Genomic DNA, 22320 nt, shown 5'->3' with positions numbered 1-22320 from the left:
GTCTTGTTCTGAAGGTAACTGCGCCATGAAGGAGGCTCTGGGCTTGCAGCCTGCTTCGTTCTGGTAGAGGGCTCACTGTCACAGCAGGACAGGATCACTGCCCACAGCTGAATGCAATGGTTGATGGACGTCCCTATCAACATTTACTTCGTTTTTTTTAATGTGATGTTGTGAAGTAACATAGTCAGAATGTTAAAAAAAAGTGTATTTTAACTTGTGCAAAACTCCTTAAAATGGCAAAAGACATAGGAGATTACTTAATATACGCTGATAGCTTGCTGGTTTTGCATTATTTTCCCAATTATTATCACAACAATGTAAAAAAGCTACAACATCCTATATCAAAGCATTCTGCCCGTTAGAAACAGTAGAAATTTTAAAAGACTTTTTTATCAACGACCAAAAGTTCTCAAGTGCTATTTACAAAAGTTTGGTGACCCAAAGATACTCTTGCCTCTGAAGCATGGACCATCACGTACGATTCCGTTAGCTCGCAGGTATCAGTGACTGCAAATTTTTTTAAGTAGTAAATCTCGTTTACAAAGTCCAAACGACAAACTCTAAAGCACCATTGTGTCACTAAATCTACATTTTATATATACATATATATATATATTTCTGTAACATTTTGTCATTTTTTTTATCCCACTTTTGAAGGGCAATTGCAGTCACAGAGAAAAAGAAACTCTGAAGTGTTTTGGCAACCGAATAGGACAGGACACATTTAGGCCAACAGGGAAAGTGAAAAACCAAAAGAGAAAGTGGGTTGACTGGCTGGTTCCAGCTATTTCACTGTTGATCTTTCCAGCATCGCTCATCCTTCCATTTTTGTCACAGTATTCCACAGCAAGCTGAAGGACACAGATCTGCCTCAAAGTTACTGCTCCTCAAACCCAAGGGCTGCGGCAGACGGTCACAGCAGCTTCCCCTGTGCCAGAAACACAAACCAGAACTGGACAGCTCTGGATTCGATTCCTTTTGTACATCAACTCTGCAATTATTTAATAACTATCGATCAACTTTGGACAGTCTGAAGCACTGAGTTCAGCAAAGGAGACCACAGTTCACCGTGCTGGGGTTTTCTTGGCAATGTATGAGGAGAAATCCCAACTAAGTCCAAGTCCACATAAGATGCAAGACAGAGCTGGAGACAGGAGTGGTGTTAGTCCAGGATTTTACCCAAAGTTACCAGTGTTTCCCACCAAACCAGACTAACAAAGAGCTGGCTGCCATAATTTCTGCTACCTTGCTTGCTCAGAGCCTTCCATGGTCCTTCTGCAACGGGCACTGTGGTGCCACGTGGCCCTAAGAAGCACTCAAAGGAGGGCACACAAAATGCACAGCTCCTCTTTGCAGGCTGAACTGAAGAGCTCTGGAAGTCAAAGCAACTCGAAGCCAGATAGTTTTTTGTACAGCCACATCTCAAAGGAGCCTCACACATGTACAGTGAGCTCCAAACCTTGGCTCAGCACAACAACGATTTGTTCCTGCCACCCTGTGATGGAGGCACAACTCTCCAGTCCACCACCACAGGCTCCTCGGTGCTGTCTCAAGTCGTGGTGGCCCCTGGTCCTCATCTCATACTCAACTGCTGGGGGAAGGAGGGGTGTAGAGCAGATCCCATCATCACCCTCTGTGCAGGAGCAGCAACTCTGCTCAGATGCCTTAAAGCTAGGAGGAAACCATACTTCTTCCCTGAAAAATAATGACCTTTTCCTTGGGTGCTGACCTCCCATCACCTCATCCTCTGTGCCTGCAGCCCACCTTGGGAAGAGCTGTGGATGAAGAGGGAAAGAAGGCACCACTGCATTCCAAACTGCTAGCTCTGCATCATGTCACTTCAGGGTAGCACTTAAAAAATGCAAGAAACTAAAACTCATGTTATCAACCTCATTTTACCTTCTCGTGCTGAAACACCGACATGTGCGTGCGGGTAATTTATCACGCAGTCTAACTTTTGAGAAGATCCCTAATTAGAGAGCAGACTGAAGTCTCCGTGGAAAGGCAGTTATGTAAGGGACTGTATTTGCCATTAACTTCCACCAACCAAGGAAACCCAAAATTCTACGGAGGTGAGGCAGAGTAAGGCTGCATATAATTTTTATTTAGCAGGTGAGAAGCCCCCAGCAATTTCCTCCACCGTCATTCATTTGCCAGGGTTGTTCTAATGGAGATAAACTCCCCGTGTTGCAGTGTGTGCAGGGACCAGACCAAGCTTTCATCTCTTCCAAAGGAGATGTAGCTCTGTGTGCAGCGTGCCTACGAGCAACGGCACCAGCAACACAAGTCCACCCAGGCTAGCACCCCGGGGGGACGGGTGCCACACAGCAGCCGGCAGCATCCCAGGTACAGGGCACACTGGTCCCTCGGCACTTGGGAGGAGAGTGTGGGGCCGGCAGGGCATCCCCCCCCCAGTGCTGCTCCATGAGGCACCGCTGACACCCGCCCTCTCGAGGTGGATGCTGAGGGTTATATAAATTAATAAAGGGGTTTATGTAATTTTCAGTTCAGTGAGCTGCAGCAATTGTCAAGTTAATTTGTTGTCTGGTTTTGACCCTGGTGTTCCACCTCCGCTTCTGTCTCCTTACAAATGAGGACAGGCTTCCCACCGAACACCAGAGCTCCTGCTGAGCGGCAGCGACGAGCTCACCGGGCACAGCCACTACACTTTCATCACCATCTCTGTTACCAAAGAACCTGACAGCATTTCTAAGTCAAGTCTGAAAAGTAAAAATAACCTAGAAAAGTTTCCATCCAAAGAGCTGTAAGTGGGCAAAACCTCTGTCTTTCTCCCAGAACAGTTCATTGACCACATCCAGGTTCAACCCTGACAGCAAAACACAGCAGCACGGGATTCAGCGTGCCAGACACGACCAGCTTTGCCTCTTTCCTAAGGAAAACCAGGAGTACTTTTTCTTGTCCTGCTTCTCCCTCACATTCATTTTCTTAACAATACAATAAAAATCACTCCTGCCCATTATAATAAGGAACATTTCTAGATTTGCTTTTCTGCTAGAGTTGGCAACCACCTACTTTGCCTAACCTTAATACTGGCCCTGCACGTATCTAATGAACTGGGAACACCTATTCCAGTTATCCCTTCCCAACACCATGGGGATCTGCTCTTCCACTGAAGCTCATGGGAGTTACCCGGGAACTCCCATTATTAACCGTATTACAATCATCATGTGCAAGTTCCCGTGTGTCAGTACAAACCTTTTGCTTAACTTCAGGCTGAATTAATTTCCCGTGTGAAAACCTGGAGTTAAGAAAACGCCATGCAGGGGTGACACATTACTGGCACTGCTGCCAAAAGCCTTTTTTACATAACCCGTCCCTATCCCACCAGTTTCCTCTTCTCAAAGGCCTGCTGATAGAAGCAATTGAAGTTCGGTAAAAATTATTCAGACTGAGCACAGAATGAACTTGTTCAGAATACTGTATTATCAAGAGCTGCTAATAATAACCAAAAAAATTGTGAAATGAAGATAAACTGTGTAAGACCTCAAAGACAAAGCTGGCTGATTTGGCTAGATCGACTTTCACAATGACAAATGTATCTGATGCAAAATGAACACAGTTATTAGTCCAGAGACTGAAGATGACTCTTCCACTAGCAGTTACTGGAAACTGCTGTAGAACTTGAGAAAATCCACTCTGCAGGCTGCAGAGGTTGTGAAGCTCTACCTACCTAATCTGCACAACTTACCAGAAGAACACAGATTTGAGAAAGACCAGGATAAAAAACCGTGGAAAGCACTGAGTTCTTTATCGTAAGTGCATCTAGTTTCCACAGGCAGACAAATTTGGCAGTGTATTTTGTAAAAATAAAGTCTTACTGAGTAGGAGACCATGACATTGCTGCACTCAATACACCTTTGCTGTGCTGGAGCAAAGACTGCTGGATACAACGCGTTGGATTTGAAGCTGTGCAGACCAGTGAGCAGCCCACGCAGCTCTCCTGTAACTGCACCCAGAGCCTTCACTGTTTTCTGGGGGAGCAGATAAACTTTTCTTCTATGCTTGGTTACGTGAATTTACCATTTAACCGTTTACCGGCACCACTTTAACTTGGCCATCATTCAACAATTACTCTGGGAAATACAGACCTGAAATAGTGATTTTACTACAGAGAAAGCCTCCACCTTCGCTTTGATTCACCAGCCTTGAGCCAGCTGTTCTCCCAGACGTTAAGCGTTGTGGTTGGTGGTTTTTTTCCATTAAAATTTTACTTACTTGGCTTTCATGACTAAAATACTACGGAAAGATCAGAGCATTGAGTATGTGCAGTTCTTGACTGACACTGTAGTAGTCTGGTGCCAGAGCCAGTGCACGTAAAGCAAGGCACCAGTGAACATAGCACCAGGAGATGAACCAGTGCAGAGGTAAGTCAGGGAACATCTCTGTGCAGTGACAAATTTTTTTTGCCTTTTGCTACCAGGCCACTGGATCACTGCAGTGCAGAACACCTACGTTACAGCCGCTCCATAGGATATTTCCAATAAAGTCTCACCTTGTGCTTTGCATGCATGAGTAAGAGCTCCTGGGTGTGCCCGAGACCTCAGAGCTTACAGCATTAGCTGTAGGCATCACAAGTCATCTGCTTCCTAAAACATTCTGTACTTCAAAGCAGCCTACACCAGAGCCCCCTCCCAGCCTCTTGCTGCTGCACTAGAGCACCTCCACCCACCAAGGAACTGCTGGCTGCCCAGAACATTCTGCTAAAGGTGAAGACAACCACCAAGCACTTACTCCTGAGTGGGAAAGGATGTAAAATAGTTACTCTGGTTTGTGGAAATAGCATCTATAAAGGCCAGAGTGCAGCAGACACTGGTAGCGAGAGGCGCGGGTGGGAACGCATTACACCATGGGCTATAAACATCCCATGCCAGCAGCTCCCTCCTAACCACACAGTTATTTTACAGGCTCCCAGTTACAGACAGCAAATGCAAACTAAAGAATCTCCCTTTTTGGTGAAAAATGTGTCTCTGGAGATGGACTGCAGACTTCCCTGTTTGTTTTGACCAGATGAGCTCAGGAATCTGCTCCCAAGGGATCTGTGCACAGCAGGCAGTGACTCCGTTAGTTCTGGGGTCCAGCACAAGCAAAGGATCTCTCAGGCTGGTGCACAATTTGTTTTTCCTTCCAGCATGACAGCGTGAGGTTACCTGAGGCTCCCTAAGAGCCAGGAAGATGAAAGCTCAGCTTCCTTTACATTAGAGCAGGGAATTTAAAGGAGAGACTCTCCTCAAGGAATGTTAATCCTGTCATTGCAGTTTAATGTGACATGGGATTTTAAACGCTCAATTCCCACTTTGTCTTCTGCAAAGAAATTTCACTCTAGAGCATATACACTGGGGGAAAAAAAAAAAAAAAGGTACTGATTACAGAGACAGAGTGAAGAAGCCCAAAAACGTTCTCTCTGCTCTCAAGGGAGGTTTTCATGAACACAGGAGGTGCTGCTGTAGAGATGTAGTGCATGTTTTAGCCGTAATGATCAATTATAGCTACTCAGGATTCAGCCCCACGTTCCACTTCATCAAATCTCACCACGTACTGCTGCCCAGACGATCCAGCTGCTCTTTAGCACATCTCTGGGCAGGTTTGAGGCAGACATTTCTATGGCATCAAACCCATTTTCACTGGCAAGTTGTTTTTCCATCAGATCAGCCACTTAACTCACCCCACAGCTGCACGAGCCATCTGAAGAGGGGACAAGCAGAGCTGACCAGAACAGGATGGGCTGTTTTGGCAACAGCCCTTGGTGAGATTAGATTGAACACAACACCAAGCCCTACCCTCAGCCTGGTCAAACGTTTCTCCCACAGGTTGCCTTGATGGTCCAGCAAGAACAATGTTGTACGTGTGGTGGCTCTTTGCTGCTGCTGTGATACCAGAGACAGACTGTGCCTTTCAGTAGTTTGGTTTTCAGGACAGAAGCAAACAAGGACTGGGGAGGGGTTATACTGCACTGGGAACAGTGGGCCACATATATAAGGGGTTTTTTTATTTTTTTTAAATTCTCTTTGCTCAACCTCTTCTGAAAATGCTAATGGTTTATCTTGAAGTATCTAACTAAACGTCCCCAATTAGGATGCAGCATGAATGACATCAAAATTATAAGCCTAAATCTCTATGTGTATCAAACATTTGGATGTATCACTTCTCTGAGTGAAAGGAGCAATCTGCAAAACTGACCTTAAACAAATCATCAATTATTTTGTTCAGACACGTGAAACACATTGCAGCAGAGTAAGAAAGGGGTAATGCTCTCTGGAATAGCTACGTATAAAGCCCATTATCCACGACAGAAACAGACTGTTTGCAAACAGAACACACACAAAGTCAAAAGAATAAGATATTACATACTCAATAATCTTTATAGGCTTATTTTGCCTATATTAAGATTTTACTTTCTGTTTGGAAAAAACACTGAAGAAGCTATGTGGTGTAAGTCCATTAAAACCCATGTCAGGTGCACTTCTCATTTAGAGAAACCAAATCCTTATTTAAAACACAGAAACAAAGGACAGCAAGATTACAGGAGAACGATGGTGGTCTGGAGTTTACTGCTGCATTAGGATTCAGACTGGGAATTTAACAGCTGAAAGTCTCTGAGCATGTTGCAGTTGCTTAAACTTACCCACAGAAGTAGTCACATCAACTTATGTTACAAAGCTGTTGTGTTATATGTTCCTCTAGATTGCCCTGGGAAACACCTCAATTACCCAGCACCCATGTCGTAAGTTAACTTTTGCATGGCAGACATTAATATTTTTCTTAATTACAGGTCAAAGATCATTTAGTCATTTCCCCTCCCATCTCCTTAACCTCCTCAAGTTTCCTGGATTTCATAAAAACATCTCCTTTCCCAACAAGTTTTAGTTATAAGCTTAAAGTTTTCCATTTTCCTACCTGTATTGTAGTGTTCCCACCTTCCAGGAGGGCAATGGCTAGCAGGATGCTCTCGTGGAAGACTCTGTCACTGGTGGCATTCATGATGAGATCTATGACCAGGTTGGATGCACCTTCTTTATCCAGATGACACTGGACATCTGCCAAACTCATCTCACCTCGGCTCATCGAACTCGATCCGGAGCTTCCTCCTGTAAAAAGGTGATGATAAGAAACAGGCTGAGATTCAATCCCCACCACCCTACGGTGATGGCACCTCTCTTCTGGTTTCAATTATTAACCTGCCCTGAACACGTTTATTAACAGTGATGAACTCAGCTCCTGAGTTTGTACCTTAAAGCACGTATTGGGCATGTTTTAAGATGTGCACTGCTTTAATATGTGTGAGTCTGCAGGAGCTGGTGTCCCGAGGGAGGACAAGGGAAATATTTATGGCCAATGCTGCCTTCAGTAGCAGCAGCAGATGGAAAGAGAGATGGTGCATTGGAAGAGGATTCTGGAAACAGCATGGATTCAGGGATACCAAGAGAGCAAGAGGCCCTGCAGAACCAGTGAGAGGATGGAGAAAAGGTGAGACAGATTTCAGATGATGGCAAAGCCAACGCTCTAGTAAGTGGAAGAGTATGGCAGCACAATGCAAGGACAATGAAATATAGATCAGCTTCAGAAAATAAGGTGAAATAGGTTTTTTGGGGTTTTTTTTGTTTGTTTCTGATCAAGCCCCACTTTCAACAGGATGACCTGCTGTCTTTACTTTGAAGAGGCAAAACCCACTGAATTCTATTTTGACAAAAAGTGCTTGACATTATTGACTTTTTTAGCAATGCTCTCAAATTAAATAAAATGCACTTTACAACTCACTTCAAACCAAATTATTGCTCGCCCCACCCTGCAATCTCTCTGTAATATAATGAAATGCTTGTGTTTCAGATATGGTTAATGATCTGATACCCTTATAAGCACATCTCCCAAATATTATTGCAAATATTAAATTGATCAGGTTTTCTAAGCACATTCATTCAAAGCAAAACCACAAAATTCAAGCCAGTCTCTGGGAAGTATAAAAAGCTCTGCCTGCTTAATTTTCAAGTACTTTCTTAAACGCAAGCAGGAGAAAAAGAATACTGCCATCATCTGCACGAGGAAAAAGCAGTTGACACTACGAGAGACAGGAGAGTGATGCTCTGCTCAGCCTAAAGTGGCATTTTCAATGGGATTTAAAACACATTGGTCTTTCCAAAGCCTGGAGTGACATGCAGGTAGGACTTCTTCCCCATCCATGGGGACAGTTTCTTCTTTTTTTGGATTTCATAGAACAGAACAGTAGGGGAGAAGTTCAAAAGCGGGGGGGGAAACCAAACAAACCCTATTTCACCGGATTTCTCAGGCAGAGACAGACACACAGCATTGGGCAGGGCAGATCACACCAACAGCTGAAGAGCAGGAGCAGGTCCGGACCAGTCCCTCCCCCCTGCCCCAGCTTTGCCAGCCCCTCCAGCAGACAAGGGGCCATGGCCGAAGGTGGTCAGGCTCTCGCGCCGTCCCGCCGGTCTCACGTTGCCGTAATAACGATTGACCAAAACTTGCCTGAGTGCCTCACCCTTGATTCAAAGAGGATAATGAAATAATGATGTGAGTTTAATGAATAAATAAACTAGTCATATTCATTAGCAAGAGGACTGCCCTTATCATTAACCTACTCACACAGCGAGGGAGGGGGAACCAAAACCTTGGAGATTTGGAAAAATCCACTGAACATCTGATGTGCTCAGGCAGGCTGGGACACTGGGGGGGCGGGGAGGGTCTCATGGGGCTCAAATAATTACGTGTTCCCAGCACCAGAAACAGCTACAGTTCAGATTTTGTGCTAAAGCTTGCTAGATGGATTTTATTCTCAAAGAGCATTTTTAATTAAGTTGTATTGTCTCAGTTTTAAATGTAAAAAAGGAGCATCTGTACAGCACCAGCGCAAAATGAAGGTGATCTAGAGATAAAGTAAAATTACAAATGGTTTTGTGAGCGAGCAACCCCATCTTCTCAAATCTATCCTACGTCTCCATTTCACCAGTGTTCCAGGGACACACGCTCCTTCCTCCCCTCCATCAGCAGCTGATGTGATCTAACGCCGTCAGCCGCCGAGCGGAAACCCGAGCGATCCCCGCTGCATCCCAGCTCTTTGTTCCCGGCGTTCCTGCTGGCAGCTGTCCCAGCCGCCCGGTCACGCCGGCAGTCAGCATCCCAACACATGAGCCTGGGGACACTGCGGGACACCGGTCCTCAGATAACCCCGACATCCCAGCCACGCCGAGCACGTGCCGCTGCCGTCAGCGGAGACCACGGGAGACAAAAACACCTCCAGGTTGAACATTAACCCGCGGACCCTTCGCTGCTCTCACTGAAGTCTTTATAGGAATTCCCAGGAATTCCCAGAGCTGTAGGAAAGCTGGTGGTACTGCCAGCGATGGGCAGGAACACAAACACCGTGGTTGGATTAACAGATTTTTTTATAAGGTTTCTGTGCAAAAAGGAAAACTGGTGATTATTTTAACTGGGAGCTACTGTTCTGCTAATGGCAGCGTGCTGGGGTTGTAGCAGCACCACCCTGAGACAGGAAAGGGGTTTTCTGGGGATTAAAAAATATATATATTCATCTAGCCAAGAATAAAAACTTTAAAAATCTGTTAGGATCAACTGAAATATCTTGATCTGCATTCAAAAAAACCCAAGTGCTTGACACTGATTTTTCAATCGTATTTCAAATCAAATCAGTTGTCTGACTATAGATTCAAAGCGTCATTAACTGCGAGGTTTAATATTAGCTGTCATGCAAGTGAAGCCTTACTTAAACTTTCACAAGAGGCCTTTAAAACACAAATAAGTCAATGGAACGATGTAAACGTGCGTGAATTGGCTCATACAAAACTCCAGCACTGCCACAGCCACTCTGCTTTGATACAAAGCCACAAAAGGCTCCTCTGAGAAATCCTGATACCCCAACATGCTGGAATGACAAAAACCTGTGCAGAAATGAACTGTCCTTGACCAAATTCCAGCCAGCATTTCCAAATGGAGAAGCTCAACACCTGCCTGCAGCTGGTCAGGGATCACTGCCCTCCCCTGCCAATGTCAGGGCTCCCAACATCCACTCGTCACCACAATTTAGCAGATTAAAAATTATTCCTATAGATTATTAGTGTGAAAGCTGCATCATATAAGCTGCATTTTATGGAATTAGATGGGGATGAGGGAAATGGCAGGGAGACAAGATGTAAAAGAAACATGAAGAGAGCTTTCCAACCAGCTGCTTCTAAAAGTCCCCACCCAGAAAAAAAGAAGAAAAAAAAAAAAAAAGGCAAGTTACTTTGGAAGCAGCAGTAGAAGCCGAGCACTTTTCCAGGGGCATACGCTCCCCATCACTGCTTGGGCCAACTAGCCAACATGTAGGAAAGGCAAGAGACTAAATTCAAAAGCTCAAGAAAATTCTTATCCCAGAGGAGCTCCTCTGACTGACAGCGACATGAGAGTGTTTAGTACATGATGTAGTGCTTGAACCAGCCTCCTGCTCAGTCTGGCAGGTAAGGAAGGCTACACGACAGAACAAGGCCAAGCCAGATAAAAAACCCAACAAAAAACCAATCCTTAACTACAACTTCCTTCTACATGCGTACTGATCAGAAAGGCAACTTGATACCCATATATAAGCCCTGTGAAAAAATCACATTACAATGGAGTTCTCCTATTACCTTTTTCCTGGCATTTAAAACCAGTAATTCTTACAACTTACTACAAGGATCATAACACACATCCAAGCACAAGAACTGCTGTTCAGTGAATTCCACCTCCTCCTGAATCCAGAAGGGTAACTAACTCCTGGGATTGTCTCTAGACCTTCCTTCTGGTCCACTGTGGAGCAGAAGACACCTTCTATTCCATGGTCAAAATAGTTGGGTTGAGTGGACAGACCTCAGCAGGAGCTGCTGCTCTGAGGACAGACCTGCAGCACCTCTGTTGTTTATAGGAACAGTGGACCCAAAACAGGACGAGTAACCAGAAAATACAAGTGGGAACAGGTATCAGGCATTTGTTGTTTCTGATGCTGATCCACGGTTTTGGAGGTTTGGCATCCACGTTCAGTAGCATTTCAAATTCTAATTGGGAAGAAAAACTTTGTTTCCTACAAAATTATTCAAACCCACTGCGTTAGCTAACAAGCATATGAGTATGTGATCAAAGCAGAGGGGAGAAAAAATAAGTGGTATTTAAGAAATGTTATAATTAATTCATCTGCAGTGCTTGGCTCCAGAACAGTTCTTTAACTGTTCATCATGTTACTGTTGTACACCACTTTGATGCGTGCAGTGTGCAAACAAATATCAGATGTTTGGCGGCAATAAGAAAAATCAAATATGCTACCTAGAAAAAAAAAACCCAACAGCATTCAGGTTCATCTGCATTCACCATCAAGATAAACTCACAGGCAGTAGGATACAAATCTCATTGTATGCGTATCAGGAAAGCAACACACAGCTCAGTTAAGTGACATCATAAACCTGTGACATTCTTTAAAACAGAGAATCTTTAATAAAATTTAAGAGTCAAGCAGTTATAAGCTGCTGCTATTCAGTTCCTAGGTACAAAAGCAGAAGAAATAGAGAAATAACAATGCTAATTTGGCAGCTTGGCTGTTTTTGAAGGGGAGGTGTGGCTAAAGAAGGCAAACTCTGCAAGCACTGATGAATCTCACTCCATAATTGTGTGATCATCACCAAAGGGGAGTGCTTTGAAAGCATCAGACCAGACCAGGATCTGAGGTTTAATTCAGAGCAGCCAAGCACTTGCTCCTTCCATTTAATCCAAGAGAAGGTGCTCCAGCACCTGGTTTTGTAAGCATGGCTGATCATTTTAGATGTTCCAAGAGACCAACAGCAAGCAGTTAACCACAGAAGTTTCTTACACGACTTACGCTTCACTGTTGAAAAGGAAAAGGTAGAGAATTAGTTCTGAACGTGCTTGACTGCTGTACATACCCTTCTATGATCCTCCAGTTGCCTCTGTGGTAGACTTTGATCAAGCTCCTGCTGTGCATGCAGAAATTTCATTTTAAAGCAGAACAACACTAAAGAGACACTAACATCTTTGCACTCATGGAAAATATTAAGGGAAGTCAAGGGGGGGAGATGAGGAAGATCAACTGACAAGCTCTTCAAACAGAACATCTGCCCTCAATTAGCTCTGGCAGAACTTCACCAGTCTGCTCTGCCACCCTCCAGCAGACCACCATGGCATGCACGTATGCCAACACATACTCAAGGATTTAAAGAAAACACAAAGTCTGTCTAATTTGACCATGACCAGTAACACACAGAAGTTCTGAAGAACTCAAACCATGCATGCCCATGCACACATAAACACAGACACACACACGTACAAACACCCCTCCCCACCATACACACACTTCTGGAGGAAGTGTAGATACTTCAACAGATCTGACTGTGGTCAAGGAAGCTCTTTTGAGACTGTGGAGGGCCTTGGACAGCACCTCTGGGATTTCCCTTCCAATGCCATGGGCTTCAGGGAGGTTCACTAAACAAAGTTCCTCAATATGTGCAGGTTTCCATATCAAATCTCTTATTTCAGATATTAATTTTCAGGAATGGAACTTCCACTTTGTAAACCTGAACTACGTTGAGTTTTTTGCCGCTTTAAAGCATCCAGAAACTGTGTAGGAACAATCACTGTTCATGGACCCATCGTAACCCAGGAGCCATCTCCCAAACATCTCAAAGTCATTCTATGACCACTCAGAGTTACAGTTTACATTTAAACACTATTCCACAATAATTACAAATACAAAGGTCTAAACTACCACAAACTACTTTTTTTTGCCCTTCATGATTTCTAAACTTAGTTATAATCTTCATATTTATATAGCTGAGAGAATTGACACTGTCCTAGATGTAGACTGCCACGTTGTTTCACTTAGATCTGCACTGGTACTGCACCAGTTGTACAATCTACCAATGCCATCTCTGGATGTCCCATTAATTTCAAAAGAATTTGAGATTTCATAAATTCTTAAACCTTAATTTCAGCAAATAATCTGTTTTATGCAAACTAACACTGGGGTATCTCATAAAGGAAAGTGCCTATGTATCCAATTCACTATAGAGCTAATGACCTTGAAGATGTGAAGTGACCATTAGCTGTTTCACTGTGGCATTTTCAACGGGACACCCAACTGCTCTGCGATTATGAAGGTACCACTAACAACTTCTGACATCTCTATTTCCTTCTCAAAATTGTTAAATATGTGAGACAAAGGGAAAACCAAATTCTGTACGAGGAGCCAGAGAAACAAAGTCTCACTTTGCCAATGCAGGGGGATTTGACAGAACCCTTTGGGTTGGAAGGGACCTTAAAGCTCATCCAGTTCCAACCCCCCTGCCATCAGCAGGGACACCTTCCACTAGATCAGGTTGCTCAAAGCCTCATCCAACCTGGCCTTGAACACTTCCAGGGAGGAGCAGCCACAGCTTCTCTGGGCAACCTGGGACACTGTCTCACCACCCTTGCACCAAACAATTTCTTCCTCAGATCTCATCTCCATCTACTCTCCCAGATTTGAGAGGAGACGTTTCCAACAGTGCCTCCCTTAACAGCATAAGGGAAATGGCTGAAAGGAACAAAGATTTAGGACTGGTTTACATGGGCTTTTTTATATTTTCAGACTATCACACTGATGCTGTACTGGATTCAACCACTTCAACAAATCCTACTTATTTTTCACTGTCTAACACCACACAGGAACACACATTTCACAGGGGTTTGTTTTGGTTTTTACCAACAAGACACTCCACCAGGACTACTTCAAAACACCAATATTTGCCTGTTGTACAAATATAGGTGGGTGACACACCTCTACAGAGCTTTCCGTTTCTGGAGGTTGCGGCAGCTAGTTGAAAGTAAAATGCAAAAAAAAAAAAAAAAATAAAATTAGTCATTCTTCAAGAATCTTTCATCCCAACAGAAATCTAGTGGTCAACACTTAGGGGAAGGGAGCTAGCAAAGCACTTGACATAGCTGAATCATCACAAATGAATTACAGTCATAATTACTGTTTACACCCTCCCACCCACCCAGCTCCTAAAAGGGCTACATTTTGAAAATTTAGCAGGTATCCTTTGAACACCCCGATCTATTTGGCATGAACACAAGAGGCACAAGAAAAAAAAAAAAAAAAAAGCTTTAGTTGCAGGTGCACACAGACCTGCAACGCAGAAATGCACTTTTGGGCAGCCTGCTGGGACCGCGCACCCGGGCTCTGTGACTCGCTGAGGGCGAAGGCAGTACACCCATCCCCGGGAGGAGGAGGAGGAGGAGGAGGAGGAAGCCAGGGCTGCATGTCACAGAAAGGCAGCAGCCTTACAATGTTAGTTTTTTTTAAAAAAAGAATGCTTTCAGTAGATTCTCATCTACAAACGTACTTTTCCCGAGATAAAAGATACATGACACGGTGTCAAACACGAGCGATGAAATAAGAGGCTTAACGGTGACAGCTTTTAAAATTTAAAATGCTGATCATCGCATTGAAACAGATGAAGACGAGCAACTTCTATCTAGTAGAGCTTAGACATACAACAGAGACCTAAACATTCAAATGAAACTGCCTATTAAATCGTGGGTAAATTGATTTAACTTCTCAGGAACAGACACGAAGAAATAAGACGAGGACGATACAGTAATACCAAATTAAGTCAACCATGCGTTGTCCATGTCTACCTAGAGGGCACACAAACTAGACAGACAAATCAAGCACAGGCTGGAAAAGCAACTGGGGATTTTAACCCAATATCCACTGCAGCCTGGGAAACGCACAGCAAAGGGAGAGGAAAGCCTTGGGATCCAGAAGTCTAAATACGGAGAGACTCCACTTCCCAGGAAGGATCTGGAGGAGTGAGCACTCCCCCCGTGGTGCTCCGTGGGCAGGGGGGCTCCTTGGCCAGGAAGAACCGTTCTCTGTTCTTCTCCTAATGGACTTTCCTCCTGGGCTAATTCACACGGCCTTTCGTACACCGTTTCCTTGCATTGTCACCACTCTTGGAAACTTCACAAGCATGCAAACCATTCCTCTCTTGGCCAAACTGAAGCAGGGAGTATTTAAGGCAGAGGACCATAAGTTAACAGGAAGAACCTCATTTATGCAGGGGAACACACAGTTCCTGCACTGCCCTTGCTGCTTGTAGGCTGGAGGCTAGAGACACCGTATCGAGTCATTAGGGAGTCCGGGCACATTGTTCTGATTGCAGCCACCATCTGCACAACGTGCTTCAGAGCAAAGCAAAAAATTCCTCCATTCTTAAGTAGTCAACAGCAGCAAGGAAATGGTGCATATTCCCCCGTAAGGGAAATTAGGTCCCTTCCTTCCAGGGAAGGGGAGACTGAAGGTGGCAGGTCAAGTGGACGTGACAGTCATGAGATATTGTACTGGACCTTGGATTCCAAATGAAAGCTTCCTTATTCCTGAGCTCATAACCCCATTTAAATCAAACACACGTGTATATTTTGGGGTTGAAAACCAGTGTAGATGAAGAATCAGCATGAAATTAGTTTGATCTTTCCAACTTAGCTGGAGAAGGAAAAAGGACATATCCTATCCTGCAAATTCCTGTGTCTTCCCACCATAGCACCGACAGCGTGTATAAATAGATCAGCGTGTTAGAACCAGCCCCACAAACTCATCTGCAAGCAAAAGCTGCTGCCCTCGGCAATGCTCGGATGGGTCACTGCAAATAAACACGGCCTTCAGCAATCTTTCAGTGAGAATAGAAACTCCAAATACCAAAGCTGTTATTCTTTGGGTCAAAATGGGTTAAAATAGCACAGAATTATTGAGCTCCAGTTACTGTGCGACACTTTGCGCTATCCTGCGTGCTGCCACAGCAAAGGATCAGTTTATGCTTTGCAAGAAGGGTTGAGTAGGGTGGGAGAATAGACCAAAGTAGTAATTTTGAAAGATTGCTTGTGCCTCTGTACACCTCAGCTCTCCACCTAGAAGAAAAGTGATGGTTTGGGGTCAGGGGCAAGTTTGTGGAATACCAAGACACTTCCCTAACAGCGGCCAGCTTTTAAATTGGCACGTAGTGGGTGACAGGGTCACAGAGGAGTACCACATCTTCACGTCTTGCTAGCAGCAGCAAAAGTTCCTTTCAACTTGCTACACAAAAACCCCTCTTCCTTTAAAGTTTCCATTCCCACAAAGCTGGCACATACACCACTCGTCATTAGCCGTAACAGGAGAATTACAATGTCTTTGACCTGTGGTGACCGTAATGCTTCTAGCATCCATTTCCCTAACACAAGCTACGTGTGTTTCCCAGAATGGTCTTTATCTGACTCAACAGTGGATGCATCCACCTCAAAAACCACCAAAGCAAGTGACAGCTCAAGTGTGAACTCACTACATCTCAACTTAGGAGATATAGAAGAGGTTTCAGTCCTTTTCCTTTACGGTTTTGAGGAAGGTATGAAAGTTGTATTTTCATTTGCTTTCAAAATAAAAATCAAGATGAAAGTGGTCTAGTCCTGTCTGTCAGAGAAAATTCAAACAACTAGCACTGTGGATAAAAAAGGGGAAATGGTTTGAGGAAAAGCAGAAAGATTTTCATTCAGGTTTAAAGCCTCAGGATTGCTTTTTTTTTTTTTCTTTTTTAACTCAACTATGTGGTAAATATCAAGAATATTGAGCTGAAAAGGCTTGAAATGCATTTAAAAGGCAGGTGGAGATTCCAGTTCACTTAGACTGGGTCTGCTCTGGATAGTGGCTTCAGCAAAACAGGATGGAAAACATCTCACATTGTAATGTTACAAATGGATGGGAAATATTCTCATCAGAAAAACCCACGTGTTTGTGTGAGCACATGCACACTTCCAAAACCTGATCCTTTTCTCTTCAGCCTCACCAAACTTTGGGATTTTGATGAAATAATGGACAAATCAGCACACTTGAAAGCTCAAACCTCCTCCACTTCAGGCCAGCTCCGAGTTCACAGCATTGAGAGGTGACAACCTCAGCCTGCTCAACTTCCATGGGCTGATGCCATTTTCCAAACTACCACACATCTCCTTTGGGTCGTTTTCCAATCACTATCTAAATGGGATACAAAAGTGAGTGGCTGGTGCAAGGCAATAGTAAACCGAGAGCTATCCTGGGAGGTCTTCAAGATCAACACTAAGCATTTTGAAGAAGCTTAGTCAAACTAAATTGATTTGGCTCAGCAGAGAAGCAATGGCACGAAATGAGATGCCCTGCACTGCGCAGGAAGTCGGGTTAAATTACTGAGCAGGCCCTTCTGGTCCCAAAATCTGTGAATTCAGGAACCAACCCAACTCTATGCATATGGCATCTCATTATCAGGGTGGTAAGGGGAGAGATCTGGCATAGAGGAGGAAATAAAAAGGAGAAGAACACAACTACAGTCAGTCAGCCGAAGATCACATCAAGCTTTTGATAGGTGGGTTGTATAGCCAGATGCAAAGAATGGCAGTGAAGGTCTCAGGTACAAGTTATTGTGCAACCATTGCCCTCTGCCTCGGCTCCTGCATTACCACCTCCCCTATCAGCTGAAGTTCCAGTGGGACTGGCTGTTTAGACACAATCCTGGAAGTCTCTTTCCATATTTTCCTCCCTTTTCTGAATTTCTCCTCTTTTCTCTGTAAAATCCTTCCAGTATGGCTCTTACTTGAAAGACACACAGCAAAAGCACCACCTAGTCTGATTCACGACAACAAACTAGAGCACAAATTACGTTACTGTCCTTCATAACTCTTCAATAACACCAGAAAACTCCACGTAGGTTACCTGCCTGCCAAGTCTCTTTTGTGAGCCCAATACTGTTACCTTGCAGAACTGAGAAAAAAATTTGGAGAGGAAATTTCTGTCCTCTGCAGATGATATGTAGGTGTTTGTCAAAAACACATTTGACTTGCTATGGATAAGTTTCAGGGCAGAGGGGAATAACTGGGAACCAAGAGCAGGGAACTGCTTTGACAGACTTCCCACGTTACAGTTTACCATTGTAACAGACCTGCAGCAAAGCTGCCAGCAGCGTATTTTTAGTGATGGAGGATCTCACACCTCCAGAAATTCAGAGGCAGCGGGAGATGTGGAGCAGCTCCTTGACCTGGTGCAAGCTCCCCTGAGCCGTGCAGCTCTCCCAGCCCTCCCAGAAAACACGTGGGATTTATGGGGGGCAGAGGCAGCCCCCCCAGCTCCCACCAGCACGTGATAGAGCAGCAACCACACGCTCACACCCCTCGCCTCACCACTGCAGCACACACCCAGATCAGGGATGTGGCTGGATGTTTTTTTCCCTCCCTCCCATTATCTCAGTGAATTTGCAGAGACTGTGTGTGTTGCCAGACGATGAGGTGGGAAATTTGGCATAAGGACTGTCAGTGCCTGCACTGAAAGGTCACCGAGAGCTGCCTCCGGGAATGCCTCCTCATTTTCCAGAGCTTTCAGTTGAGAAAGCGTGTTTTACTTGGGCTGGGGCTTTCCTGGAGTTGAGAGACCTCAGTCTCTGATAAACCAACTGACCTTCAATGGGAGTGCAATCACTTGCTTCTCTTTAAATCCTCAATCTTGCAGGTCTTCTACAATAACTGAACATAGTAAGAACTATCTTCACTACAGATTTTACATTAGCAGTTTTAATTAACTAGTAAGATAGTATAACTATTTTTTTTTTTGTTGTTATAAATAACTATAAGAAATGTTCCAGTCTCTTTTTCCAAAGAGCTCACCAATTCCAATTCGTGCAATAAAAAACGGTCCAAAGACTGCAGGATTTCTGAAGGAAAAAAAATATAAGGCAGCCCACAAAAATTTATGAGAGCCTGCATTTCCTCTGCTCGAGACATAACAAGTGAAGCACTGTCTAAATGCAGAATACACAAGAGAAATGACTGTGGAGTAAGCTCTCTCTACGAGGAAAATAATTTCTAAGTGCATCTCTCCAGCACTTAAGAGGTTAATGCATTTTCCACCCCCAGTCAGACAATGTATAAAATTGTATGTATTTTGCACCTTACTCAGCCATCGTAGTTTTGGTTTATCACTGATAAAGAACACTGAGAAGGTTAATTCAGCCAACCCCTCTGAACCAGGATTTTCAGTTCCCTTTTCACCTCCTTGAAACCTCAAGACCAAAGTGAAGAGGTTAAAAAAAAACCAAACCAAAACCCACCCAAAACTCTACTGAGTGGGTCTGCAGGTGTATTTTGCTGGATATCGTTTTATCAGCTACATAAAGAAGTGTCATTACTGAATAAAAATAGAAAAACCCCAACAATAATAAAAAAAAGAAACAGGGTTTTACTTAATTCAGTTTTTTAACTTCAAATCCTAAAAATGACTAAATAATTACAGGGGAATTACTGGGTGCTTGTGGAGTTTTGCTGGATTGGGTCATTTTGGTGTTTGCTGGCCCCTATCCCAGCTCTGTAGGCGGAGGGAAGCAACAGAGCACCCCTTCTTCATCCTGAAAAATAAAATCCTGATCCAACACTATGGGACTGGTGACCATGGGAAGCAGCAGCAGCCCCAGAGGCACAGCAGCTACCGGCACAGGCTCGGAGGCCAGAAGTCCTGGCGTGGCCCGCGGTGACTGTAAACATCTCCACCACGTTTATTGGCAATTACCGCTGAAGGTCACACATCAGCAGCGCGCCTAAATTCCAGGAAAAAAAAAAAAAGCTGTTCTTATGTAACTGCTGCCTGAATGTTGGCAGGTGCCCAGCAGAGCAGCTCACTGCAATGTGGCTGGGAGGGAGGAAAAAAGAAAAAAAAAAGGCAAAAAAAAAAAGTAGGACATCTCCCAGCACATTCAGCATCCTGAGCATGCCACCTGCAGGTCAGCACTAACACTTCTCTCCTTTTTAGTCCATAAAATATTAATGTTTCTCTAGGACATATGCGGTTTAGTGCCCAAGACTCACATCACAAGTTGCAACTGGTCCGCGCTGTCCACAAACACCTCTCCAGACCCAGGAGAGTGGATGGGAACATCACGCCGCCAATGGAAATGCCTCAATGGAGAGGGAGCTGTGCTGCCTGAGCTGGCCTGGACCACAGGGAACCCACGGTGGAGGTCACCATCTCCACTTCAGTTGTGAAACCCTGCAAAATCTGCATTTGTATCATGCCATGGACTTTCTGTAGGTTGAGGACTGAATTAAAAGTCAATTAAGCTGTTGCGTCTAATTACAACTGGAGTTTAGTTATCACTGTTGAGTAAAGATTCACACTTGATAGCACTTAAGAAAAATTTACCTCAGTCCTGAACCTCTTCTCTGTGAGACCAGCATAGTCAACAGCTCCATCAAGAAGAGGATTACAGCAGGTCAGCCCAGTAAGGACTTCATCATAGTGTTGTGAGTTGGAAGGGACCCACAAGGATCATGGAGTCCAACTCCTGTCCCTGCACAGGACAAGCCCAACATTCACACCATGTCCCTGAGGGCCTTGGCCAAATGCTGCTGGAATCTTGTCAGGCTTGGTGCCATCAGCACCTCCCTGGGGAGCCTGTTCCAGTGCTCCACCACCCTCTGCCTCAAGAACCTTTTCCTCATGGCCAACCTCACCCTCCCCTGCCACATCTTCCTGCCATTCCCTCTGCTCCTGGCATTCGTTGGTGGCCAGGGAGAGTAGTAAGAGATGTTGAAAATAAAGACCACGCTAACACCGCTTCTCCTCAGAAAACTCCAGTTCTTTCCTGTCCCGCATTTCCAACAAAGAAGGAATTCCAGATAAACCCCTCAATGGAAAGGACATGAACCAGGACAACAGCATGGAACCACATTATCCCTCCCCTTCACTTCCACACCACTTCTCCAGCTCTGCAAATGCTCCAGCAACACCAGCAATCGCCGGGGCTGCCACCGACCTCATACTCAGGTCGCAGCACTCACCATCCTTCCTGTTCTGCGGGGGATTTCCTACCCACGAGGTGAATTCCAGCATTATTCACCCAGTTCAAGGGCACTCCCCTTCCTCACTTGCAAAAACCTTCAGGGTTTTCTATCATACATTTTCTATCACCACTTTCAGTAACAACTGCATGGACCTCCTGGTATTTTTAGTACCTTTTTTTATTTGGACCCACCATTCACTGAAGTTGTCTTGCAGTAAGTAACTAACATGTATAAATCAACCTATACAATCACATAAATACTATGAAATCATCCTATAAGACAGTGATTTTAATAGAGTATTACCCTGAGGGAATAAGGAACATTTCAGCTGATCAGAAAAAATAAGTTGTGCAAAGGCCAACAGAAAAGGAAGTTGATTTTACTAATAATGGAGTTTTCTGTATTCTTTGCCCCAAATGTTGACAGTTTCCAGGGTTGACAAGCAGGAAAACAAACAAAAAACCAACAAACCAAACAAAAAAATCAAAAGCCGAAACAAAAACCAACCAAAAATCCCTAAAAACTCAACAACAACAACAAAACCCAAGCCCACAAAATGCTGGGATTTCCTTTGAGACTTGTCAGTGGCTCAAGCACCATCTGAATCCCTCTCTATAAGCAGCCAGCGCACGTTGCTGATGGTTCTAAACACACCTGCTCCCTCCACACACAGTTGCTCCATCGAGGAGCAATAAAGTTCCTCCTTTGCAGCCTCCAGACCAAATTCTAAATTGCTCTACACGCTCTGGCTGATTTGTTGGAGGTAAAGACAGCACATTAGAGCCAGAAACTGAAGGGGAGAGAGTCTCATATTATGACTTAATGTGCAATTAAACAATTCAAGTTTGTCTGAAGTTTCTCCAATATAAAATTTTATATATATATATATATATGCATGCTGGGAAGCTGCAGTGCCACACATTCCAAGGAATCCAGCAGCTGATGTAAACGTTTGTGTGCTACACATTAACTGTTCAAAACCAGAGCAGACTGCTGGTGCCTCCTCCCCAGGTAAGAAGGGAAAAAAATCTTGGTTTATAAAAAAGAGAAAGAGAAAATAATGACACCAGAGGTGAGACACTCCAGCACCTCTGTAGCTACAGGATATTAAAAGTTTGGTGTGAAGCTTGGAGAAACACCTGAGCCATCTCCCACTAGCACACGTCAGAAGCGATGGCAATGGGACTTCTGCCATATGAAACACTGTCCTCTAGAAGGGTGATACCCTGAGCAGCCCTAGCTGAGGATTTTCTCATAAAGTTTTTAATCGAAGCTGAAAATGGTGATGGGAAAGGTATCTCAGACCCTGGCTGGACCTTCTGCTCCGCCAGGACGATGGTGATGGCACTGACCTGCGGCACAGCAAGAGCTGCAGCATCCCAACCAGAGGGCAGGTTAAAAACAAGCCCAAACAGCCATCACTTGGGTTTGTTC

At 44.4% G+C, this 22320-nt stretch overlaps 1 protein-coding gene across 1 annotated transcript in view; it reads right to left on the bottom strand.

The window, feature by feature from the left end:
• LOC104523042 (inositol 1,4,5-trisphosphate receptor type 1-like) overlaps positions 1–22320 on the bottom strand; it is a gene marked incomplete at its 3' end in the record, with an annotated part of 165575 nt that overhangs the window by 50003 nt on the left and 93252 nt on the right. Inside the window, 4 exon segments of the mRNA XM_029084380.1 lie at positions 6916–7108; positions 8386–8516; positions 11943–11993; positions 13832–13867. Of these exon segments, the coding sequence (XP_028940213.1) occupies positions 6916–7108; positions 8386–8516; positions 11943–11993; positions 13832–13867 (411 nt within the window).

Source organism: Antrostomus carolinensis, unplaced genomic scaffold (genome assembly GCF_000700745.2).
Source record: "Antrostomus carolinensis isolate BGI_N321 unplaced genomic scaffold, ASM70074v2 scaffold21193, whole genome shotgun sequence".
Lineage (NCBI taxonomy): Eukaryota > Metazoa > Chordata > Aves > Caprimulgiformes > Caprimulgidae > Antrostomus > Antrostomus carolinensis.
This window is presented reverse-complemented; position numbering and strand designations above follow the sequence as displayed.